Source organism: Salvelinus fontinalis, chromosome 8 (assembly GCF_029448725.1).
Source record: "Salvelinus fontinalis isolate EN_2023a chromosome 8, ASM2944872v1, whole genome shotgun sequence".
Taxonomy (NCBI): Eukaryota; Metazoa; Chordata; class Actinopteri; order Salmoniformes; family Salmonidae; genus Salvelinus; species Salvelinus fontinalis.
Genome location: NC_074672.1, coordinates 22,378,632 through 22,406,235, shown reverse-complemented (window position 1 = coordinate 22,406,235; position 27,604 = coordinate 22,378,632). Strand labels below are relative to the sequence as shown.

Here is a 27,604-nt window from a genome sequence, read left to right as displayed (position 1 = left end):
TTAGTGTAGAGTGGCCAGACGGAAGCTACTCATCAGTAAAAGGCACATGACAGCCTGCTTGGAGTTTGCCAAAAGGTACCTAAAGGACTATCAGACCATAAGAAACAAGATTCTCTGGTCTGACGAAACCAAGATTGAACTCTTTGGCCTGAATGCCAAGTGTCACATCTGGAGGAAACCTGGCCCCATCCCTACGGTGAAGCATGGTGGTGATAGCATCATGATGTGGGTATGTTTTTCAGTGGCAGGAACTAGGAGACTACTCAGGATCGAGGTAAAGATGAACGGAGCAAAATACAGAGAGATCCTTGATGAAAACCTGCTCCAGAGCGCCCAGGACCTCAGACTGGGGCAAAGGTTCACCGTCCAACAGGATAACGACCGTACGCACACAGCCAAGACAACGCAGGAGTGGCTTCTGGATGACTCTCTACATGTCCTTGATGGCCCAGACAGAGTCGGACTTGAACTTGAACATCTCTGGAGACCTGACAGAGCATGAGAGGATCTGCAGAGAAGAATGGGAGAAACTCCTCAATACAGGTGTGCCAAGCTTATAGCGTCATACCCAAGAAGACTTGAGGCTGTAATCACTGCCAAAGGTGCTTCAACTAAGTACTGAGTAAAGGGTATGAATACTTATCTACTTATGTTTTTTATCAATTTGCTAAAACTTCTAAAAACCTGTTTTTGCATTGTCATTATGGGGTATTGTGTATAGATTGATGAGGGGGAAAACTTTTTTTTTTTATCCATTTGAGAATAAGATTTTAAGGTAAACTCTCAAAAAAGTCAAGAGTCTGAATAATTTCCGAAAGCACTGTACATGCAGGTTAGAGTTTTTTGTCATGAATTTAGTTCTGAAGACAGCTATGCAGAGTGGTCACTAGCTATCAAAGCCCTAAAATATGATTCTAAACCTAACCACACTGCTAAACCTAATGCCTAACCGTAACGTTAAATTAAGACCAAAAGGCACATTTTTCAATATAGCCAATTTCGACTTTGCAGCTGGCCCATCTAGGACAAGACTCATCCCAATAAATGTCAACCTGCGATCTTGATGTGGTTCTGGGTTGGTTGGAATGTTTGTCTTGAAAAAGGCCTACTGCCGGAGACCTGAGGTGGGTTTAACAAGGCTTTTGTTTGCAGAGAACATATTTCTTAGTAACAATTTCAGTTGAACGATTTGAATTGACATCCCATAATGTTACGGTGAAGTCGCAAATAGCTAATTTCTACTGTGGCTTTTTAGCAACAATATTCAAACTTCGCTATTCTTACTACATTTAATAGAAAGTCTCCATGGCCATTTGTATTTGAAGCAGCAGTTTAGACCCGAAACAGACACTTAGGTTAGCTAGCGGTTGCGAATGTTCACTGCTGACACAAAACAATTGAAATATTTGCTTACATTAGCTAACATTCACAAAACATTTCCCTTGAAGCACATCTACATATTTGTGTTAGCTCCCTGAGCAAATGCCTAAGCTTTAGCTCAGCAGGCTAACATTGTCTTGTGGCATACAGGAGACCCAGGTTCAAACCCTGTTTGTGTTATGCTATCTGCAATCTGTGTTATGTCTGTTATGCTATCTGCAATATAAATATGATGTGTACCAGTTCTGTGTCTCTCTACTGTCCTGGATACAAGAATGATAATGACATTGATTTGGCGATACAACAATAACACTTGCAGCTATGCATATCTTTAAGTCTGTGTGAAGAAGGATGTTCTTGTTGGCATCTAAATTAAAGAGACATATTGAAGCACATTTGAGTCAGTTTAAAACAGATTGTAATGAGAATGAAACACATATCCAACAGTTAAACTCAGACACCCCGAGATTAAACTCATACTGTACTATTTTCACACCATTCATTTAAGAAGAAAAAAACACATTGAATGGACGCCAAATGTACGCATCCTTGTGAGTGTGTGAGGAAATCAAAAACAACATGGTTGTAACAGGAAAAATGATTACCGTTCCTATTTTGCGAGAAGTTACTCAACACGATTAGTAACCCAGTTCCTGTTTCTGCACCCTCAGCTTTACAATGATCTTCTTTACAGTAACTGCCCAGTGTTTCCAGATTTCTTTGAAATATGACCTATAATTACTTACAATATGAGTGATATAGTTTTCCATAATTATTATTAATATTTTTTTATATGTTAAAAAGCAGCTTTTCTGTGTTGGAATGGCGTGGGCGTACCACAACAACAGAATGCTGTGGGAGTATACCGGTCATTAAACATATTTATGCAAGTAGACCACTGATTGGTTAGCTCATCCTCCTCAGGGAGATGACATCCTGTTCTATGAGGAAATAGCAAGCATTTTTTTAACTGTTAGAGGTACAAGTTTGAGATGTTTTTTTTAAAGTGTTTTTTAAAATTCAAATTATGCTTTGGGCCACAATTACGAGTATAGGACTACTCAACAACATTATTTGGATATGAATTAACAGAATATGACCTTTTACAAGTATGATTTTGACTGGTCAGTTACTTTAAAAGCCACAAAAACATTTTAACAAAACCAGTGAGAACTGGGTCTTATTCTGTAATCCGTATACTCAACATGAAAAGGCATCAAATTATCAGGACATGGACTTTGCATTAAATTTAGCATTGGGTTCAATGTCAAACTTGGAATGGAATGCATTTGTAGTGTGTCCAGGTAGTGTTAAATAGAAAATCCCAGCTTGTAAAAAACTGGATACCTTGAGAAAATTGGATCAGACATTGTACAATGATGTGAGTGCAGAGTCAGAGAGTGTTTATTTTGATTTAGAAGATGAAAAACCTTGTGTAGTCCCAAAGACAAAGAGCATGCCAGAGTTCAGCAAAAAATGTACTCTCAAGGTTGTGTGTGTGCCTGTGTGTGTGTGTCTGTAGGTGTGTCTGTACATAGCTTTGTGTTAGAAAGGTGAGTGAGCCTTTGAATTCAAATCGCTGTGGCTGTCTGTGTATCCATGGAAATTATACATGTGTGTGTGTGCGCACACTTATACGTGAGTGTGTCAGAGACCTGCAAAGTGCCCATATGTGTGTATGTAGCAGTGTGCCTGCGTGTGAGTAGCACTGTGTGTATCCCCATGCGTGTTTGTGTCGATGTGCGCGTGGGAGAGGGTACGGGGGTGGAATCTTACGACATGTGACAGCTGGTGGGCCGATGCCAATGGGGAAGGATAGAGCTGAGAGGAAAACGGCTGTTGCCATGGCGACACGGCAGTGGAGTGGCTCATGGTCGGGTAGCGTGAAGTAGCTGCCAGCTGAGACATAGAGAGCTAGGAGAAACAACAGGAATTCACATGAACTATTTAGACTTTATTAAAACAATATGACAACGCATATCACTGCTGCAAAATAAAGCAAGATTAGAGTCTTATTTAGAGCACTATGTGGGGAGCGTTCTCTATGGCTGGCATAACAGCATTGCCATATATACGCTTCTATAGCTGCAGCATATTATAACACGATGGGTGGGATTTTCGGGAATGTGTGTGTCAAATCATATCCACCTGTCATTTCAGTTTCCAATGAGACTGAACTTGACCAGACATCAAACAAACAAGTTCTAATAAAAAGGGACAATATTTAAATAACAGTGATGACAAACAGGGCCAGTACAAATACGTTAATTTCAGTCGAACAGTGACATGAGCCACCACCATCTCAGTGAGCAGCTGACTGCTCTGTTGTTGTCTTCTCTCCCATTATGTGTCAGGGCAAACAGGCTGGGTAGAGAGTGTTGGCAGTATGGCTCGCGCTCAAGCCTAACGCCACCATTAATTGCCTTCTTCTCTGCCTGTTCCCCTGCTCCTGTGTGTGTGTTCTCACACACAGAGGTGCCTCGCTCGTGTCTGGTGTGTTTCACACCCACAGTGGCAGGCTGTGGTGACTTGCGATGTGGGATTGTGTGTGTGTGTGTGGGATTGTGTGTGTGTGTGTGTGTGTGTGTGTGTGTGTGTGTGTGTGTGTGTGTGTGTGTGTGTGAGAGTGTGTCGCCGTTGTGGAGTCGACCTCTCAGCTGGCGGTTGTCATCATATGTCTCTTAGTAAGTGAGAAAACGAGAGGAGGTGGGAGACAGAAGGAAAAAGATATGGAGAGGGAAAAACATTTGAAGATTGACTGAGGGGGGAGAAGAAAATATAAATGTGTCACAAAGAGTGAGATGAAAATTGGAGAACATAGTTAGGGAAAGAGAGGGCGAGAAATGGAGAGATACAGAAATAGAAGAAAGAGAGACACACAGAGAGAGAGCGAGACAGAGAGCATCACCTCGGCAACACTGTTGACTGCCAACACAGGTAACAACAATAACATAACCCAAGACCGGCCTATGATGGAAGGGGGCATCCCAGGCAATACACACACACACAGTGCTCTATATATTATATATAAATAGTCTTATAGAGCCTTAGCATTCTGCTCAAAGTGAACCAAAAGTGTCAGGGATCAATAATTTATGCAGAAAAACAAAGTTGTCAGATCCGACAATGCTTGCAGATATAGCAGTGAATACATCTTGTTTACAGTCCTATTTCTGTGCCGGGTGGCATTGATTAAATGGTGTTTGACAGTAATGCAGGGTAGGAGACCGAGGTTGATTCCCAAATTGCACCCTATTTCCTATACAGTGCATTACTTTTGAACAGAGCCCTACCAGAGCCCTACCGTGTTCCAAAGTAGTGTACTGAATGGGAAACAGGGTGCCATTTGAGACACAAAGATATGGCTGATGAAGAGGGTTATTTCTATAGACATAAATTGGAACTGTGGATTAGGGAGAGTTGTGCCAAAATCATGAGTTATACTGTAGCTTTTATTTATTTATTCCCCGCATTGTTGAATACTCGACTTTGATCTGACATGTATACATGTAGCCTCGCTTCTATTGTTCTGATGGCTCAGTTGGTTGGTGCCTGGTGCTTGTGGTGGCGGCAGTTAGCCTAAGGCTAGAGAAATGGACGGTCCAAATACCAGCTCCGGGTTGTAAGCAAATACAAACATTTCTGTTCTTTCCTGCAAGATAATAGGCTATTATAAATTTTCTTTAAAAAAAACGGTGTATTTATTGCATTTCTGTATGTCCGTGAGTACGTTTGACAATAAGAACTGGGGCGCTGCAGGTACAAGGCTACTAGAATATGTTTCAGGCATTGAAACCAAAATTATTTTCCAATCGTTTCGACCAGCAAAATAAAGTTCTGAACTGGTTTGAACCCCGAAAAAAGTACAGGTTTATATCATTCCTTTCTGTTCCTTTTTAAACCTCTGAAATATTTTTTAACATGTATTTAACACAATATTAAATTACTGAATCAATCATGCTGTGCAGATAGAGAAGATTGCTGTGGAGCGGGCAAGGTATAGCTCAGTGAGTTGTTTACATGCGTGATGGAAAGACAAGTGCAGTGCGCAAGATGCGACTGAAATTTTGTGCGTGGGGAGAGAGCACGAGAACCTTGAAGCGCTGGGCATCTTGTTGTGATGACATGCATTATCTTCATTAGGCCCACAGAATTGTACCTACGGAGGAGCGGCTTCTATAAAGAAACTTTGAATGTCTTTGAACTTCAGAGTTGACTAAACGTTAGCTAGCTAACAAGCTTGTGTGTGCAGAGCAGCACCAGAATTTTTGTAGTTAATAAATACAATGTGAACTATAGTATCCCTAACTAGCATTGAAAAAGTGAATCCATTCTTCTCTAGCTACAAATTTCTCTACCCATCTTCTGAATCACGCTTGTAACGTCGGTAGGCTACAGATGGGTCGTTCCACCTTAAAAAGCACATAAGAGGATTTCGACACCCACCATCTCAGATTGTTCTGATATAGTTTATTTGTTATTTATTTGTTATTTAACCTTTATTTAACTAGGCAAGTCAGTTAAGAACAAATTCTTATTTACAAATGACAGCCTACCAAAAGGCAAAAGGCCTCCTGCAGGGATGGGGGCCTGGAATTAAAAATACAAATTAAATACAATATAAACATTTGACAAAACAGACATCACAAAAATGGAAACAACACAACACTACATAAAGAGAGACCTAAGACAACAACATAGCAAGGCAGCAAAACATGACAACACAGCATGGTAGCAACACAACATGGTAGCAGCACAAAAGATGGTACAACCATTATTGGGCACAGTTATAATAAACAGTTATAAACAGATGACAAAATAATATTTTGTTGAAATATAATTTGATATCTGAGAAATTAAGATAATTGAGTACATCCAAATTGGCCATTTTAATTTAAAGGATTAATATAACAGTCAATAAATATAGTACCTAACATTTGATTTGGACCAAACCAAACGGTCCCTCCACACCCCCCGCCAATCCCACCCCAACAACGAGAATCTAGTATCAGTTCTCTTTGTCTGACAAGTAGTATGGAGCTGCAGCTCTGAGTATTGTTTCTTCATCATATGTAATGTATTCCCAGTGATTTTTATTCATTTTTTCCTGTTCAGATAGATTTGTCATTATATTTACCATTATTTTAACAGGTAAATTGACTGAGAACACATTCTCATTGACAGCAACAACCTGGGGAATAGTTACAGGGGACAGGAGGGGGATGAATGAGCCAATTGTAAGCTGGGGATAATTAGGTGACCGTGGTGGTATGAGGGACAGCTTGGGAATTTAGCCAGGACACCGGGGTTCACACACATACTCTGACGATAAGTGCCAAGGGATCTTTAGTGACCACAGAGACTCAGGACACCCGTTCAGCATCCCGTCCGAAAGATGGCACCCTACACAAAATTTGTTAGGTATTTGTCCCATCCTACATCCTGATATTACCAGGTTCTGACTACTAGATGGTGCTGTTTCTGAAAAAAGTGAAGAATCCCCCACGCCCCAATGTTAAAGGGATAGTGGCCAGGTAAACGAAACCAAAGCATGGGTTAATGTCATAAATTGTCAATAGACTGCTTAAACCAATATGTAATTTGGGTGAAATATCACTTAATAGCAGGAACAGCACCATCTAGCGGTCAGAATCTGGTAATATCAGGACGTAGGATGGGACATAAACCTAACAGCTTCAATGACTCATTTCTATGAACGGGGGAAAAAACATCCCCAAATTCACTGAGAATACATTACATAGGATGAAGAAACAATACAATACTGATAATATACACTCGTATAGTAGATCCCTTTTGTTCCCGGTTCTGATTCTGTTCCTTGAAACATTTAGTTATTTTCCGTTTTTTTGGTTCTGTTCCCTTTACCTGTTCCAACCCGATATGTTTAGCTGCAAACTTAATCTAGAGGCAGGAGAGCAGACCCAGGCCCTCATTATGGCCCATAGATCCAGCACTGAGACAGAGCTAATCCTTCTCCTCTACTGTGTGTGTCTGTCTGTGTGTGTGTGTGGGGCCTTATCTCTGTGAGAGAGCTGCATCCATCAGAGGGCCCGGCCCCTCACTGACAGCCCCACTCAGCCTGAGAGACATCACTCACACCCCACAGCTCACCATGCCACACACACACACACACACTTGTGCAAACTCAGACACATTAATGTACATACATTTACAAACATGCAGAGACGCACACAGCAAACATGTACTCACATTCACATGTGCAGAAACACACACACAAGTACATATGTACCAGCACACACACACACACACAACTGAAAAACATGCGCCCATGCACGTAACACACACTCGTCATTAAAAACCCTCCCCACATATATTAAGTGGATGAAGCTCTCTGCTCCATAGTACCACATCATATGCTGCAGGATATTTTGATAGACCTGATCCCTAACACTTATGTACCAAACATCCTTACTTAAACAGCCCGTTAAAACAGAGATGACACAATGACGCCCTCCGACCATGTTTCTTTCAAGAGATAATCATGTAGAACTGGGGCACAGAATGCTGTTTGTTTATCTGACTTTCTTAGCATTAGGTAGCAAACAGAGCCATTAATATACATTATATATTATTGTGTAGTATTATAATGTAGTATTATTGTGGTAGCAACTAACACTAAGTGCTTTATTAGTTTACTAGTGAAGGCTCGTATTCATGAAGACTCTCAGATATGATCAGTTTTCCTTTAAGATCACAATGAATATGATTACATGGACAGGTGGGACCTGATCCTAGATCAGCACTTAATAAATGCTCAGGAGCCGTTATGACAGTATGGAGACCTATGCTTCAAAACAGAGTGGAGCTGACCATGGCTTCAGGGAACGGTTTATCCATGACTGATCATGTCTGACCATGTTAGCGGTAACTGATCTTTGAGACAGTCTTACCCCTGGGCCTTGTGGTGATCCCGGAGGAGATGCTTGAGAGGCACGCCGACTTCGACCTAAAGAGAAAAAGAAAAACAGTTAAAAAACACAGCTCTTATTTACTGTTCCTTTTACTTCCATAGAAATATAAATCCTAGAAGGGACATAGAACCTCTGACCATATCAATTTGACTGGTAAACGTATGGGTAGACTCAATATGGAATTCTATGGCTACTTCTCACATAACTATTCTCATTCAGCTCGCACAGTTTACAATTGGCTCATTCATCCCCCTCCTCTCCCCTGTAACTATTCCCCAGGTCGTTGCTGCAAATGAGAACATGTTCTCAGTCAACTTACCTGGTAAAATAACGGTAAAATAAAAATAAATAAATAAATAAAAAATTGCCTTCCTTCTGCCGTGACTTCTGTTCACTCTGCTAAAAACAAACACTTCTTCTTCATTATTCCTACGATCCAAAGTTAATAACATTGAGTCATTTCCTCCCCACGGTCCAATAATAGAACATAACCAGGGCTACGTCCCAAATGGCACTCTATTCCCTACATAGTGCACTACTTTTGACCAGAGCCCTATGTGCCATGTAGTGCATTATAAAGGGAATAGGGTACAATTTGGGACATATCCCAGGTGGTGAAGGAAAAGGGATGTAGTTAGCTGTAAAATGCACATTTTACTTGCACCGTCATATTCTTGACTGAATTTGCCATCCAATGACATCCCTATAAGATGTATACACAGTAACGGAAAAGTGACATATACATAGAACTACAATGATTTACAGTGCATTCGGAAATTATTCAGACCCCTTGACTTTTCCCCCCAACTTGTTATGATACAGCCTTATTCTAAAATGGATTAAATAAAAAATGTTCCTCATTAATCTACACACAATACCCCATAATAACAAAGTGAAAACGGGGTTTTAGAAATGTTTGCAAATGTATAACAAATAAAAAAACAGAAATACCTTATTTACATAAGTATTCAGACCCTTTACTATGAGACTCGAAATTGAGCTCAGGTGCATCCTGTTTCCATTGATCATCCTTGAGATGTTTCTATAACTTGATTGGAGTCCACCTGTGGTAAATTCAATTGATTGAACATGATTTGGAAGGCACACACCGGTCTTTATAAGGTCCCACAGTTGACACTGCATGTCAAAGCAAAAACCAAGCCATGAGATCGAAGGAATTGTCCGTGGAGCTCCGAGACAGGATTGTGTAGAGGCACAGATCTGGGGAAGGGTACCAAAAAAATGAAGACCACAGTGGCCCCCATCATTCTTAAAATGGAAGAAGTTTGGTAACCACCAAGACTCTTCCTAGAGCTGGCCGCCCGGCCAAACTGGGCAATCGGGGGAGAACGGCCCTGGTCAGGGAGGTGACCAAGAACCCGATGGTTGCTATGTAGAGATGGGAGAAACTTACAAAAGGACAACCATCTCTGCAGCAATCCACCAATCAGGCCTTTATGGTAGAGTGGAGAAACGGAAGCCACCCCTCAATAAAAGGCACATGAAGGCCTGCTTGGAGTTTGACAAAAGCCACCAAAAGACTCTCAGACCATGACAAAACAAGATTCTCTGGTCTGATGAAACCAAGATTGAACTCTTTGGCGTGAATGCCAAGTGCCACGTCTGGAGGAGAGATCCTTGATGAAAACCTGCTCCAGAGTCCTCAGGACCTCAGACTGGGGCTAAGGTTCACCTTCCAACAGGACAATAACCCTAAAAACACAGCCAAGACAATGCAGGAGAAGCTTCAGAACAAGTCTCTGAATGTCCTTGAGTGGCCAAGCCAGAGCCTGGACTTGAACCCTATCAAACATCTCTGGAGAGACCTGAAAATAGCTGTGCAGCAACGCTCCCCATCCAAGCTTGACAAGGTCTACTGAGAAGAATGGAAGAAACTCCCCAAATATAGGTGTGCCAAGCTTGTAGCGTCATACCCAAGAATACCCAAGGCTGTTATTGCTGCCAAAGGTGCTTGAACAAAGACTGAGTAAAGGGTCAGAAAACTTATGTATATGTGATGTTATTTTATTTTAATAGTCACAAAAAATGTTTTACCTGTTTTTGGTTTGCCATTATGGGGTATTGTGTGTAGTTTAATGAGGGAAAAAAACAATTCAATCCATTTTAGAACAAGGCTGTAAAGTAACAAAATGTATAAAAGGTCAAGGGGTCTGAATACTTTTACGAATGCACTGGATCGCTACAGAGATCTACAGATCTGCCAAAATAAAAGGAAACACTTTAGTAAATGAGGGATACAAAGTACAGTAACAGTCAAAAGTTTGGACACACCTACTCATTCAAGGGTTTTTCTTTAGTTTTACTATGTTCTACATTGTAGAATAATAGTGAAGGCATCAAAACTATGAAATTACACATATGGAATCATTCAGTAACCAAAAAAGTGTTGAACAAATCTAAATATATTTTATATTTGAGATTCTTCAAAGTAGCCACCCTTTGCCTTGATGACAGTTTTGCACACTCTTGGCATTCTCTCAACCAGCTTCATGAGGTAGTCACCTGGAAGCATTTCAATAGATTAATTTATTTCCTTCTTAATGCGTTAGGGCCAATCAGTTGTCTTGTGACAAGGTAGGGGTGGTATACAGAAGACAGCCCTATTTGGTAAAAGACCAAGTCCATATTATGGCAAGAACAGCTCAAATATGCAAAGCGAAACGACAGTCCATTATTAGTTTAAGACAAAGGTCACACAATGCGTAAAATTTCAAGAACTTTGAACGTTTCTTCAAGTCTCAAAAACCATCAAGCGCTATGATGAAACTGGCTCTTATGAGGACCGCCACAGGAAAGGAAGACCCAAGGTTACCTCTGCTGCAGAGGATAAGTTCATTAGAGTTACCAGCCCCCGATTGCAGCCCAAATAAATGCTTCACAGAGTTCAAGTAACAAACAAAACTCAACATCAACTGTTCAGAGGAGACTGTGTGAATCAGGCCTTCATGGTCGAATTGCTGCAAAGAAACCACTACTAAAGGACACAAATAAGAAGAAGAGACTTGTTGGGCCAAGAAACACAAGCAATGGACATAGACCGGTGGAAATCTGTCCTCTGGTCTGATGAGTCCAAATTTGAGGTTTTGGTTCCAACCGCTGTGTCTTTGTGAGACGCAGAGTAGGTGAACAGATGATCTCTGCATGTGTGGTTCCCACTGTGAAGCATGGAGGAGGTGGTGTGATGGTGCTTTGCTGGTGACACTGTCTATGATTTATTTAGAATTCAAGGCACACTTAACCAGCATGGCTACCTCAGCATTCAGCAGCGATACGCCATCCCATCTGGTTTGAGCTTAGTGGTACTATCATTTGTTTTTCAACAGGACAATGACCCAAAACACACCTCCAGGCTGTGTAAGGGCTATTTGACCAAGGAGAGTGATGGAGTACTGTATCAGATGACCTGGCCTCCACAATCACCCAACCTCAACCCAATTGAGATGGTTTGGGATGAGTTGGACCGCAGAGTGAAGGAAAAGCAGCCAACAAGTGCTCAGTATATGTGGGAACTCCTTCAAGACTATTGGAAAAGCATTCCTCATGAAGCTGGTTGAGAATATGCCAAGAGTGCGCAAAGCTGTCATCAAGGCAAAGGGTGGCTACTTTGAAGAAACTCAATTATAAAATGTATTTTGATTTGTTTAACACTTTTTTTGATTAGTACATGATATTCCATATGTATTATTTCATAGTGTTGATGTCTTCACTATTATTCTACAATGTAGATAATAGTAAAAATAAAGAAAAACCCTTGAATGAGTAGGTGTGTCCAAACGTTTGACTGGTACTGTATATTAAAATCAGGTGCTGGTCACACAGGTGTGGTTGCTGAGTTAATTAAGTAATTAACACTCCATCATGCTTAAGGTCATGTAAAAAAAAGAAAAGAAGACCAGTTACACATTATTTTGAAAACCATGGCTAGATGAGTTCTCATTGACTTTGAAAAAGGGTTCTCAAAGGAGATTAGGCGGTTTAGAGTTTGTGTTTGTGTGTCAGTCACCAGATCACAACCCAATTGAACACTTATGGGAGATTCTGGAGCGGCGCCTAACATGCTGACCACACCGCTCGCATTGCAAAAATAAATGTACACATACATGTTATTCAAATCATTGCACCCACACTGCTCGCATGCACCAACGAGCGTCTGCGTTGTCAAGTGCTAACATAGAAGTCAGTATTATTTGTGACGCTGAATGTGGTGCAAGTCCTGCCTCTCCCATGTCCTCATTAATGTATAGAAGCATATACCCACGTGCCATCTCCTTATTGGTTATACCCATGTGGGTGATTGACAGACAAACTGAGGCTGGTCGGTCGTGGTAATACACCTTCTTATGAAAGTTAGATGCCAATCGCCAAATAAAGTCCAAAGAAGAAAAATCCTGGAAGGAGAAGATGACTAGAAACAATTCGGTTGACCGTTTCATGTGTGGATTCATTGTCGGAGTAGAGGACCTTGTGCATTTCAGGCAAAATAACAACTTAACGTTTATATCCCAGAACAAGCAAGCTAGCTAGCTAAATTGACATAAATGTTTATTGATTTTCGACCTGTTCCCAAATTAATATAATTGGTTCAGAGTTTGTTTTGATATTCAACCTGTGTGTCGTGATCGCGTTTGGTGTGGGGGGACAAAATCAATTTGCGCATAATGGTGCACATGTGCGTCCAGTATGGGCATGGTGTGAGACACCGCTTTTCCACCACCATCAACAAAACACAAAATGATGGAATTTCTCATGGAAGAATGCTGTTTCATCCTTCCAATAGAGTTCCAGACACTTGTAGAATCTGTTCTATTTTATTAACACACTTTAAGTTGGTGTTTTCTTTATTTTGGCAGTTACCTACCCTATAGTGTAAGGTGAAGGTGGACCTAGACACTGATCATGGGTCCGTTTAGCATTTTCCTAACCAATTGCTAAGGTTGGAATTGGGGGAGGAGAAGCTGATCCTAGATCTGTACCTATAATGTCACCCCGGAGCTACAAGTAACTGCCAAAATAATGGAAACACCAACATAAAGTGTCTTAATAGGATGTTGGGCACCACGAGCCGCCAAAACAGCTTCAATGCTCATCAAACCATTCAGTGACTACTCGACTCGTGCTCTGTGGATGGAGGGATTGTCATCCACTCCAATCAGGATAGAAATTATTCACCATACTATAGGTTGTAAGTAATCACTCAAATTGGCTATGTATTTATTGCCGTTTACCTTGCCCTCTAAAAGGGTTAAGTGGACCTAAACCATACCAGGAAAATGCACCCCACACCATAAGAGCTGCCAGAACCCTCATTTACTCAAGTGTTGCCATTATTTTAGCAGTTACATGTTTTTCTACATTCAACTTCTATGAACCATTAGAATTGTCCTATTGTAGACTAGATAGTAAGCACACAGTGGAACATCACTCAGACAATCTGTGACAGTGTTGTCTTTTAGCCACAGTCACAGTCTGATTCAAATGTCTTATGCAACGCTGGGTGAACTGCATCGGTAGCCATAGTGATGGCGAAATGTAAGGCTCCCCATCTCACTCTCGCTTTTTTCTCTCTCTCTCGTCCTACCTCTGTCCGTTTTCCTCTCTCTCTTTCTATAACTCTCTCAGCTCAGTTTCTCTCTCTCACTCACCCCCCTTCTCTGTGACTCTCTCTCTCATCCTTTGTCTGCTGGGTCAGACTGGCCTTTTGGAAATGGCTGCAGTAGCCTGGGGTGCAGTAGCCTTGCTGTAGCATCCATCTGCTCAGACTACAGTAAGTGTGGACAGGAGGACACAGTAGTGCTGGATGATGAACTAGTACCATGACACTACCATGGCACCAACCTACTCTATGGCATCCATTTTGTTTGGAGTGCCTTTAAGTGGCACTGCAGACTCTACTTTTCAAATAATTAAGTGGATTTATCAGTGATAAACAGATGTTGACAGCTGAGAAATCAGGAAATTGTGAATAATGCAAGTTTGGGCCATTGGAATTAATGAATAATAATCTAAGAGGACACAGCTAGATGTTTTTTCCACTTTTTTCCCGGCTTTGCTTATCATTAGCCAAGTTGTACACGATGGCGGTCAAGCAAACAGTGCGGGTTCTGTAGCTACTTCCCTGATTAATGGGAGTGCATGGACTGTGTGAGAACGCATAAGTCACACCCCACAAGACATGCCACCAGAGGTCTCTTCACAGTCCCCAAGTCCAGAACAGACTACGGGAGGCGCACAGCACTACATAGAGCCATGACAACATGGAACAACATTCCACATCAGGTAACTGATGCAAGCAGTAGAATCAGATTGATAAAAATACACCTTATGGAAGAGCGGGGACTGTGAAGTAACAAACATAGGCACAGACACATGCATACACACACAATAACATACGCACTATACACACACATGGATTTTGCGTTGTTGATATGTGGTAGTGGAGTATGGGCCTGAGGGCACACACTTAGTTTGTTGTGAATTCTGAAATGAATGTATTGTAACGTTTTTAAAATTGTATAACGGCCTTAATTTTGCGAGACCCCAGGAAGAGTAGTTGCTTCCATGGCAGCTAATGGGGATCTATAATAAACACAAATACTGAACTCGGTTTAATGCCCATCATACATTTCTCATGGATACATCTAAAACGGTATGAATCGATAAGTGTCTTACTTTCCCTATTTCCAAATTACTGGCTGAAGGGGTAGGAATGCAATGTGGAATGTTTGATCCTCCTTTGATCCTCCTTGCTTGTCGGACGCAGCCATGGGGCGACAAAGACATAAATTACACAGCTCGGCTTGTAAATGAGCTGTGGTTTCTATCAGCCTTCTAGAGAAACATACAGATGAAAACACAAACAAACACACACACTTATACAGAAGCACACACACGTGGCCAAGAATGCAGAAAACAAAAATACACGAGCGCACGTACTGTACACACCGACACATACACCCCTCTGTCTAATCAGACAACAGTCAGCACTGTTCAAACCACCAAATCAAAATAATGACAGAGGTTCATGATATTGTACTTCCTTAACAGCAGCCAACACAAAATAATTTAGGTGACATGTTCAGAGAAGGCTTTTCGAGGACACTTCAACTGCTGATTCAACTGTCATTAAACAGACTTTGCAAAGAAGCAGCCACCCCAACTGAACCTCAATCAACTCCATTCTCCGCGTAGGAAGATAAGCTGACGAACGACAACATTAGGATGGAAATCATTGGCTATGTAGAGTCCACTCAGAGTCAAGATATACCCTCTGTCAACGACAATGGACTGAGTGTCTGAGTGCCAAGTGTTTACCAGGCTTTTATAATCAATTCTGTGACGGACAACTGCTCGAAGTTCCAATAAGTGACACTTGAAAGTTATTATTATTTTATTTCTTTTTATGTTCAAATAAAATGAAATGAAATAAAATAAATATCTTTCTGAAGCTCAGTATGGGAGATAAATAATGCAATTCAACTAACCTTTCTTTTACCAGGAATTCTCTCGAGGTTTCAACCTCTTTTCTGGGAAAGAGCTGAAATAATATAACTAATAGAACAAGAGATCTAATAACTGTGCCTTCAATATAGGTTGCAACTGTACCCTAATACAATAGTGTCATATCATTAGCCGTTGTTGTTATGAGTGCCATACATAGACAGTAACACATCAGTGCTTTCACGAATGATAGCAAAATATGTCTCCGGTTCTGCTGCATACGTAGCCTACCAAAAAGGCTCAAGTCTGATGAGTTCGGATTGCAACTCAACTCTTTTCCGGAGCAGAAGCTAGCGTGAGATACCGATGTCAGGCTTGTTCAAAATCAAGGGGCCATATCGAGCCCTGGCCAAAGTCTCTTCCGGATATTCTACTTCTTTGTCGGAGCATTCTAATCCTGTAGAGAGCAGGTGGTGCCAATGAGATAACACTGCGGTGGTTGGGAGTCCCATTATGCATATTGCTTCTGATGGATGGTAGTCAGAACTTTGAAGCCCTTCTCCAGGGGTGACTAACTGTGGCAGTGTGTGTGCCTGTAAAGTATGCATGTTGGTCTGCGAGCAGCCTTTCTGGCATGCCATGCTTTCCCTGTTACGATAAACAAAATCAGTTATGGTGAGGAAACAAACACAGGCAGTCACGTTTGGAGTGATTTCATAGTCCAATTCAAACTAGAAATAACCTTTTCTATGTCAGCCATTTTCAAAAGGGAATCTCTTCACTACTTAGGAGTTCAGAATGTGTCAGTCGTTTGGGGGGAAAAAAACTGTTTGTTTTTTAGAAGACTAAAGCCATTATGAGAAATAAAAGGACATTGTGACTGAGGCTACTGATACATGTCTGCTATGTGATTAAGACAACATAGAAAAGCAGAAAAAACTGGATATTGGCTATTGGATACTTCAGTTCAAATAAAAATGTTAATAAGGATAATGTCCAGAAAAGCAGGAATTCCTGATTAATCAGGAAGAGTCCCATCCATGACTGATACAGATGGAGATATCCCCCCGTGATGATATGTACCTGGTGAGGGAGGTTTCCTCTGCTGTGCTGCCATTTCCTCCTGTCCTGTCCTGCTCCTCCTCAGAGACACGGCTGTGCTGGACGAGGCCTTCTGCACTGAGCTGGAAGACAGACGGAACCTGACCATGTCCCTCTCATCGACCACCTCCGAGAGAGGACCAGAGAGACAGACAGAAAGCGAGAGAGGCAGAGCGAGAGAAAGACAGAAAGGGAGATAGAAAGAGAAGTCAGTGTGGGACTGCCAAATGAGCAGCTGATCCATCATCTCATCTAATGAATTGGTTAATATCACACATTATGAGAAATATGTGTTACCTGGGCAGGACTTTGGCTGTTGGAGGAAGAGGTATAGGCCATGACTCCATAGGGGTTGGGCGTAGAGCCGCCCTGCAGACTAAGCTTCACTTCTTCGGCCCTCAGGGCACCCCACTCCTGGAAGGGGCACCACATCCCCCAGCGCAGGCACTGCATGAAGGCTGTCCGGGAGATTGTGGAGGTCGAGGAGAGCTTTGGAACCCAAAAACACCCAGAGTCAGTAGAACCTTTAGAGGTAAAGAAAAACTTCAAGCATTATATGTAGTGCGAGGCCCAACACTTTGCCAGACAGGAAGAAGTGGAGAGCTCCTTGTGACCTTATGTTCCGAAAGGGATGAAGAGGATTCATAAAGTAAGTAAGCAAGCATTTGTAGTCTATATGTTATAACTGCTGCTACAGAATAATTAAATGTAGAAAAATAACTGAATACTAGCCATCTTTGTTTGTGGGAGTTTATACCATTCCTGTTAGTATTCCGATCAGGAGCAGCGGAAATTGTTTAGAAGTCAGTATACCGTCAGAGGTCCTTATCAGTCAAAGGTCTTCTCGACAGTCGAAAAAAGTTCCATTTGCTCCAATGGCTTTCTCCGCAAATATTGTATCATGGTTGAAAGAGACGAAAATGAAATGGCTGAGGAAAAACAATAGTGGTCCAGCAATTCCAATTTGAGGGCATTGTCCTTTCGCTTCAGGCAAGACTGGAGTCCAAGGTTATTATAGTTGTGATTTTCTATTTGTTTTTATTTCTATTAGTTTGTTTATTTCTAGTTTAGTTTCAGTTAGTTCATTCTTGATTTACTAATTTTGTTTTAGTTTGAGTTTTATAACTTATTATATTATTTAGTTTCAGTTTTAGTGTTAGGGAAAGAAAGTAGGTAGGCTAGGAGCCATTTATGTGTTGTATGCCTACAGTTTGTGTTTTGGGGGATATCAAATGTTCCCACTGTGGGGCCGTAATACCCAAGGTGATGGGTCAGGTCATAGGTTTGGTTGTGTTTAAATTATAAATCAAATCTTAATGAGACTTGACTATGTTGCCCAGTTGTCAGTTATGACGAGTAAGACCTTCTCTTGTAGGTTGAGCAACACACATGCTGTGCTTCGTTGAAGCAGGCTGATATGCCCATAAACGAAGCAGTCCGCCGTCCTTTCTTGATACATCCGTCTACACACATGGTTATTTCGATGTCTCTTTCAGAATCTCCTTAACTTTCTGGGTTGCTGTATCCATTTGCAAAGCAATCCCCCCGTTTAATCTAGAAGCGCCAGGAGTATTACATTTGGGATCAAGTGTTTGGTTGAATTTTCTGAAGGCTGGCTAATAGCACAGTCTTGTGGACTTGCCAGACTGGATGAATAAGTTAATGAGTGCTTCTTCTATTTATTTTTTTAAAACTCATTTGAATTAGGTTGCCATGTTTCTGTTATTTACAAGCAAATGGCTAAAGTGGATTGTCCTAACGTTACAGTTGATGTGCAGCTACTAAGAGCTGGTGACTGTCTCACCTTGTCTTTATCCTGAAATTGTTTGTATTTCTTTGTGGGTACTGTTCAGATGAACTTTGAGGTTGGTTGGCTTTTCCCAGTTCCACACACGCTGCTGATACTACAACACATTTGCTTTTGTCCTTTCCAGCATTGTTTAACTTTTTGCTGCCACCATTGTTCACACCTATGGTTCACACTCAAGCACGCCCTCTGATTTCTTCCCTATTAGAGCTATCACTAACTCTACTCATAGCTATAGTGATGCACAAGCTAGCCTATTTGAAATGTCGGCATATACTGGCAGCATTTACCCGCCAGATTCAGAAGCTTGAAAACTCCATAAAAAAGTAAGATTGAAAACCCACTTTCATTTTGAAGTTTAGAAGGAAAAAAAACTAAAACATGTTTTTTATTATTTTAGTTCATTTTGCAGTCAAATATAGTTTCAGTATTGTTATAGTTTTTCAAATGTTTTTCTTAATTATTTTATTTCAGTTTACTAAATTGTTTTCCCATTTTAGTTTTCATTTTAGTTTCAGTTTTCCTTTAATATAATAACCTTGCTGGAGTCCCAGAGGAATGTTACTAAAGCATGTCCAGTCTATAGGACATTGGTCTATAGGCCATAGTATGGGCAATGTGGTCATGATCAGGGGTTCTGTAACTGGGGGTCGATAAAAACTAGACGAACAAAGAGGTGTAATGGGTTCGCACTCAAAAATATGTTGCATAAAGCTTACTTCATTATTCTCTATTTTACTGCATCAGTGATAGTGTACACTGACATTTCAGATTTACAGCCTTCTTCAGTGTGTAGGTACAATTAGATGTCAATCTCCTGGGATTTCATTTGTTTACCTTGTTAACCACCTGAATCGAATTCAGGGATAGTTTTGGTGTTTCAAATGAAGAGGGAGGCTTAGCAAGTAAACTAAAATGGGAAAAAAAATCTTTGAAGGCAAACTGAGGGGGAAAGAGGACTACGTAGAAAACAATATATACCATTTAAAGGGATACTTCAGGATTTCGGCAATTAAGCCCTTTATCTACTTCCCAAGAGTCAGATTAACTCATGGATACAATTTGTATGTCTCTGCATCCAGTATGAAGGAAGTTAGAGGTCGTTTTTCAAGCCAATGCTAACTAGCACAAGCACAATTACTGGAGGTCTATGGTATCTACTAGCATGCTAGCAGTTACAATAGAATTCTACAGTATTTCAATGAATTGTTTCAAGTGGGGACAGTAACATTAGAATTACACTTAAAGGAAATTGTTTATATATATCTTAATTTAGTTAGCAACTTCCTTCAAACTGCACCAGAGACATAAAAATGGTATCCACGAGTTCATCGGACTCTGGGGAAGTAGATAAAGGGCTTCTTTGCCAAAATCCTGAAGTATCCCTTTAATGTTCATGTTGTGATGTTCAGCACTTGTAGTATTCATTGATATTTGCGTCATATTAATTACTGATATTGCACAACTCCTCAAATATCATGAGCCTTCTATGTTTGAACTAAGGAACGAACGCACACACGCACGTGCACTTCCTAGCTAGCCCCGTTCTACAGTAGGCCTTAATACAAGTGATACATCTCCCCCCATTACCTGAGAACAGTCACACGTGCACTTTAGGAGCAGATTTGTTGTGCTTAAACATGATTTACAATGAGTCCCGTGGTGCCTCTACTTCCCTCTGAAGACAGCCATTCATGGAAAAAATGTAATTCCCGTGAGCAGTTTCGCAGAATCGATTATTAAGCCGGTCAGCCTCAGACCAAAGTAATCAATCACAGGTAGGGAGGACGAAATACATAAGAAATCCTGCATGTGCCAAGGCCACGTCAGATACAGTATTCTAGAGAAATAAAATCATTCTGAAAGTGTTTCGTTCAACAACAGATGAATAATGCCCCTCAAGGTTGCATCCTGACCAATTATGTATACAGCATAAATAAACCCTGGATTGCTGATGCTATGTATTGGCCAATGAGAGGCTTTGAAGCCACCGGTCCGCCATACAGAGCTCGCCAGCTTGTAGTCTTAAAAAACGGAAATGAGTTACATCAGATTTGTTCAGCAATTCCAATGTGGAAAATGAATTGGGAAAGAATAGAGTTTTGGGATAAACGCCGAAAATAAGGTCTGAGGTTAACACAGGCTTAGGATACATTATTTTGTGCTTTCATCCAATAACACTACAAAAACTCCATTAATTTCCCCATAGGCTTTGGTCAACAAGCCATTGTGGAGTTAGTGCCTACAAATAGACGCTGTTACTATTGCTCTCTATTGGCACTCCCCAGAAGAAGCAGGCTTTTCATAAGAATGAATGGAATTCTACAGTATTTCAATGAAATGTTTCAAGTGGGGACAGTAACATTAGAATTACACTTAAAGGAAATTGTTTATATATATCTTAATTTAAAAAAGTTTAGCACACAATATAATTAAAAATGATTCATTAGGGTGTCTGTAATAGAATAAATGTGGCAAAAACAAATGTAGACATTAATAAATGCATTTCTATAGGTTCCCCAAAAATGTTACAATGGTGGGGGAGTGTCAAGATGAAGGTGCAGTGGCTTTTAATGGGACCCATTGAGTATTGTGCAAAAAGCACCTGAAAGCAACTGGATGATCAAGACTGTTGGAAGAATGGTCTATGGACAGATACATCAAAAGCATAACTTTTTGGATGACATGGGTCCCATTATGCCTGGTGAAAATTATGGTTCTGGGATGCTTTGCTGCCTCAGGACCTGGACAACTTGCCTTAATAGAATGAATAATTAATTCTGCTCTCTATCAGAGAATTCTACAGAAGAATTTCAGGCCATCCGTTTGTGAGCTGAAGCGCAGCTGGGTCATACAGCAAGACAATAATACAAAACACACAATCAAGTCTACATGAAAATGGCAAAAAAAAAAAAAAACATTTTAAGTTTTGGAATAGCCTAGTCAAAGTCCAGACCTAATCCTAACTGAGTTAAAGCAGTTCTGCATGCAAGGGTGGGCCAAAATTCCTCCACAGCGAGACTGATCAACAACTACAGGAAGCATTTGGTTGCAGTCAATACAGCTACTTAGTGTAAGAGGGCAATTACTTTTTCACACAGGGGAATTGGGTGTTGCATGACATTGTTAATTTTTTGGTTATTTGTAAAATCAGATTCTCTTTATCTAATATTAGGTTTTGGTTGAAGATCTGATAACATTCAAAATCAAACATATGCAAACATTTAGAAAATCATAAAGGGGCAAAAACTTTTTCATGTCATAAAGTGCAGTCGGAAAGTATTCATACCCTTTTTCCACATTTTGTTACGTTACAGCTTTATTTCGAAAATGGATTAAATAAATAAAAAGTCCTTATCTACACACAATACCTCAATGACTGTAACGACAGCCTTCCTCCTCTTCGTCTGAAGAGGTGTAGCAGGGATCGGACCAAGACGCAGCGTATTCCGTGTTCAACATGATTTTAAAAAGAGACGAATTACGTGAACACTATACAAATACAAAAATAACAAACGTGGCAAAACGAAACAGTCCTATCTGGTGCAGAGAAACACAAAGACAGGAAACAACCACCCACAAATCCCAACACAAAACAGGATACCTTAATATGGTTCCCAATCAGAGACAATGACAAACACCTGCCTCTGAATGAGAACCACATCAGGCCAATTGACAATCCCCACCCAACACAAAACAAGGAAAACACACAAGAACTATGGTCAGAACGTGGGCATCTCTCCACGGTGGCGGCTCTGGCGCTGAACGAGGACCCCACTCCACCATTGTCTTTGTCCATCTCCCTAGCGTCCTTTGAGTGGCGACCCTCGCCGCCGACCTTGGCCTAAGAACCCTAACAATGGGCCCCACCAGACTGAGGAAACTCCTCCGGACTGAGGAAACTCCTCCGGACTGAGGAAACTCCTCCGGACCGAGGAAACTCCTCCGGACCGAGGAAACTCCTCCGGACCGAGGAAACTCCTCCGGACCGAGAGGTAGCTCCGAACTGAATGGCGGCTCCGAACTGAATGGCGGCTCCTGACTGGCGGGCGGCTCCTGACTGGCGGGCGGCTCCTGACTGGCGGGCGGCTCCTGACTGGCGGGCGGCTCCTGACTGGCGGGCGGCTCCTGACTGGCGGGCGGCTCCTGACTGGCGGGCGGCTCCTGACTGGCGGGCGGCTCCTGACTGGCGGGCGGCTCCTGACTGGCGGGCGGCTCCTGACTGGCGGGCGGCTCCTGACTGGCGGGCGGCTCCTGACTGGCGGGCGGCTCCTGACTGGCGGGCGGCTCCTGACTGGCGGGCGGCTCCTGACTGGCGGGCGGCTCCTGACTGGCGGGCGGCTCCTGACTGGCGGGCGGCTCCTGACTGGCGGGCGGCTCCTGACTGGCGGGCGGCTCCTGACTGGCGGGCGGCTCCTGACTGGCGGGCGGCTCCTGACTGGCGGGCGGCTCCTGACTGGCGGGCGGCTCTGGCGGCTGGCTCCTGACTGGCGGGCGGCTCTGGCGGCTGGCTCCTGACTGGCGGGCGGCTCCTGACTGGCGGGCGGCTCTGGCGGCTGGCTCCTGACTGGCGGGCGGCTCTGGAGGCTGGCTCCTGACTGGCGGGCGGCTCTGGAGGCTGGCTCCTGACTGGCGGGCGGCTCTGGAGGCTGGCTCCTGACTGGCGGGCGGCTCTGGAGGCTGGCTCCTGACTGGCGGGCGGCTCTGGAGGCTGGCTCCTGACTGGCGGGCGGCTCTGGAGGCTGGCTCCTGACTGGCGGGCGGCTCTGGAGGCTGGCTCCTGACTGGCGGGCGGCTCTGGAGGCTGGCTCCTGACTGGCGGGCGGCTCTGGCGGGCGGCTCTAGCGGGCGGCTCCTGACTGGCGGGCGGCTCCTGACTGGCGGGCGGCTCCTGACTGGCGGGCGGCTCCTGACTGGCGGGCGGCTCCTGACTGGCGGGCGGCTCTGGCGGCTCCTGACTGGCGGGCCGGCTCCTGACTGGCGGGCGGCTCTGGCGGCTGGCTCCTGACTGGCGGGCGGCTCTGGCGGCTGGCTCCTGACTGGCGGGCGGCTCCTGACTGGCGGGCGGCTCTGGCGGCTCCTGACTGGCGGGCGGCTCTGGCGGCTCCTGACTGGCGGGCGGCTCTGGCGGCTCCTGACTGGCGGGCGGCTCCTGACTGGCGGGCGGCTCCTGACTGGCGGGCGGCTCCTGACTGGCGGGCGGCTCTGGCGGCTCCTGACTGGCGGGCCGGCTCCTGACTGGCGGGCGGCTCTGGCGGCTGGCTCCTGACTGGCGGGCGGCTCTGGCGGGCGGCTCCTGACTGGCGGGCGGCTCCTGACTGGCGGGCGGCTCCTGACTGGCGGGTCCTGACTGGCGGCGCGGCTCTGGCGGCTCCTGAGTGGCGGGCGGCTCTGGCGGCTCCTGACAGACGGGCGGCTCTGGCGGCTCCTGACAGACGGGCGGCTCTGGCGGCTCCTGACAGACGGGCGGCTCAGATGGCGCTGGGCAGACGGACGGCTCAGATGGCGCTGGGCAGACGGGCGGCTCAGATGGCGCTGGGCAGACGGGCGGCGCAGGCGGCGCTGGGCAGACGGGCGGCGCAGGCGGCGCTGGGCAGACGTGCGGCGCAGGGCAGATGGGCAGCGCAGGCGGCGCTGGGCAGACGGACAATTCTGACCTGCTGAGGTGCACAGTAGGCCTGGTGCGTGGTGCCGGAACTGGTGGTACCGGACTGGAGACACGCACATCAAGGTTAGTGCGGGGAGCAGGAACAGGGCACGCTGGACCCTCAAGGCGCACTGTAGGCCTGGTGCGTGGTGCCGGAACTGGTGGTACCGGGCTAAGGACACGCACATCAAGGCTAGTGCGGGGAGCAGGAACAGGGCGTACAGAGCTCTGGAGACGCACAGGAGGCTTGGTGCGTGGTGCCGGAACTGGTGGTACTGGGCTGGAGACACGCACCACAGGGCGAGTGCGTGGAGGAGGAGCAGGGCTCTGAAGAAGCACAGGAAGCCTGGTGCGTGGTGTTGGCACTGGTGGTACTGGACTGGGGCGAGGAGGCGGCACCGGATAGACCGGACCGTGAAGGCGTACTGGAGCTCTTGAGCACCGAGCCTGCCCAACTTTTCCTGGTTGAATGCTCCCCGTAGCCAGGCCAGTGCGGGGAGGTGGAATAACCCGCACTGGGCTGTGCTGGCGAACCGGGGACACCATGCGTAAGGCTGGTGCCATGTACACCGGCCCGAGGAGACGCACTGGAGACCAGCTGCGTTGAGCTGGCTTCATGGCACCTGGCTCGATGCCCACTCTAGCCCGGCCGATACGTGGAGCTGGGATGTACCGCACTGGGCTATGCACACGTACAGGAGACACCGTGCGCTCTTCCGCATAACACAGTGTCTGCCCGTACTCCCACTCTCCACGGTAATCACACACCTCAGGGCGAGTACCGTGTATACTACGCCAAACCAACAGCTCTCTCTCTTCGGCCTCCTCCAATTTTACCAACAACTCATCGAATGTCTCATAATCTCCCATCCTTTCACTTTTCTCCAATCTGTCCAATAACTCCTCCACATTCTCAGACTCGTACCTCAATTTCGCCAACTGCTCCATATGGTAAGCACGGGGAACTGGCTCAAGTCTCCTACTTGACCCAGCCACACTCCCCGTGTGCCCCCCTCCCCCAAGACATTTTTGGGGGAGCCTCTCGGGCTTCCAGCCGCTCTGCCTTGCTAGCTCCTGCCGCTGCTGCCGCAGCTTCCTGTTACCGCGCTGCTTGGTCCGAGTTTGGTGGGTGGTTCTGTAACGACAGCCTTCCTCCTCTTCGTCTGTAGAGGTGTAGCAGGGATCGGACCAAGACGCAGCGTATTCCGTGTTCAACATGATTTTAATAAAGAGACGAATAACGTGAACACTATACAAATACAAAAATAACAAACGTGGCAAAACGAAACAGTCCTATCTGGTGCAGAGAAACACAAAGACAGGAAACAACCACCCACAAATCCCAACACAAATCAGGCTACCTTAATATGGTTCCCAATCAGAGACAATGACAAACACCTGCCTCTGAATGAGAACCACATCAGGCCAATTGACAATCCCCACATAGAAACACAAAACATAGAATGGCCCACCCAGCTCACGTCCTGACCAACACAAAACAAGGAAAACACACAAGAACTATGGTCAGAACGTGACAATGACCAAGCAAAAACAGATTGAGAAATGTTTGCAAATTAAGAAAAAAACAGAAATTCCTTATTTACATAAGTATTCAGACCCTTTGCTATGACTCGAAATTGAGCTCAGGTGCATCCTGTTTCCATTGATCATCCTTGAGATGTTTCTACAACTTTACTGGAGTCCACCTGTGGCATGATTTGGAAAGGCACACACCGGTCTATATAAAAGGTTGACAGTGCATGTCAGACCAAAAACCAAGCCGTAAAGTCAAATGTATTGTCCGTAGAGCTCCGAGACAGGATTGTGTCGAGGCACAGATCTGGGGAAGGGTACCAAAACATTTCTGCAGCATTGAAGATCCCCAAGAACACAGTGGCCACCCTCCACCATTCTTAAATGGAATAAGTTTGGAACAACCAAGACTCTTCCTAGAACTGGCTGCTGGCCAAACTGATCAATCAGGGGAGAAGGGCCTTGGTCAGGGAGGTGACCAAGAACCAGGTGGTCACTCTGACAGAGCTCCAGAGTCCCTATGTGGAATATCTCTAGAGACCTGAAAATAGCTTTGCGATGCTCCCCATTTCAACCTGGCAGAGCTTGAGAGGATCTGCAGAGGAGAATGGGAGAAACTCCCCAAATACAGCTGTGCCAAGCTTGTAACATCATACCCAAGAAGACTTGAGGATGTAATCGCTGCCAAAGGTGCTTCAACAAAGTACTGAGTAAAGGGTCTGAATAATTATGTAAATGTGATATTTCAGTTTTTACTTTTTTTTTATTTGGAAACTTTTCCAAAAACCTGTTTTTGCTTTGTTATTATGGTGTATTGTGTGTAGAATGATGGGGGGGGGAAACTATTTAATCCGTTTTAGAATAAGACTAACATAACATAACAAAACGTGGAGGGTCTGAATACTTTCCGAATGCACTGTATTCCCCCCGCAAGTGCAGACATTAACTGCTACTTCACTAAATTGAAACTCGAAAATGGGGGCCGTAAAACAGATAGCCATATATATTCCCAGGAGGCACTGCCTGTTTTTCCATTTCACGAGGTCGAATTAATAAGATGTTTCATAAGAAATATTAATTCAAGCGAGTCCATTTTGAAAGTGATGATTATGTAAGTAAATTTTAACTAGGGAGAGATACGTTTATTGTGTGGTGGAAGTAGCCAGTAAAAAATATGAGGCAATTTATCTAATGTCTGTTTTCAACACCCTCTCTTTTGAGCTCTCGCTCAGAGCAGACTGTCGTGTCTAGCACATGGTCTAACACTTTGTTCTGTAATGTTTAATGAATATTCTCGGTTTGGGTTTGACCTGTGGGAAGAAATGCTGGTTGGATATCTGAGGAGCAAATGTGAGGGGAAACAAAGCACCAATTACAGGCGTCTTCTACAGTGCAGAGAATGCTCTTATCTGCCCAGCGTTCTCCTCTTATCACAAACTTCCAAAGTCTTCCAACTCTAGAAAACGGCTCAAACTTGACTAAATTACTGTTAGTGCATATTAAAGACAGGCATTTTATATCCACACGAGCTGGAGGCGAACAACCCTTTGAAACTGGGCATGTTTCTGCATAGATAGCTCTTCAGCACAGCCTTCAGAATTCAGAACTGCCACGATAGCATCAACATGAACCCAAACACTCTTGTTAACTGGCACAGAGAGGGTTCTTTCAACAAGATACATTCCAAGAACCCTTTATTACATAGTTAACCACCATCAAACACAG

At 44.0% G+C, this 27,604-nt stretch overlaps 1 protein-coding gene across 2 annotated transcripts in view; it reads right to left on the bottom strand.

Annotated features, from left to right (window-relative positions):
- The window catches only part of nphp4 (nephronophthisis 4), a 208,250-nt gene that overhangs the window by 77,461 nt on the left and 103,185 nt on the right, over positions 1–27,604 (bottom strand). For both annotated transcript variants that reach the window (XM_055931730.1, XM_055931731.1), the window contains exons 9-12: positions 17,190–17,381; positions 16,875–17,019; positions 8,313–8,368; positions 3,157–3,294 (exon numbers count right to left, since the gene is read on the bottom strand). In XM_055931730.1, coding sequence (XP_055787705.1) covers positions 3,157–3,294; positions 8,313–8,368; positions 16,875–17,019; positions 17,190–17,381 — 531 coding nt within the window. The remainder of the gene's footprint in view (positions 1–3,156; positions 3,295–8,312; positions 8,369–16,874; positions 17,020–17,189; positions 17,382–27,604) is intronic.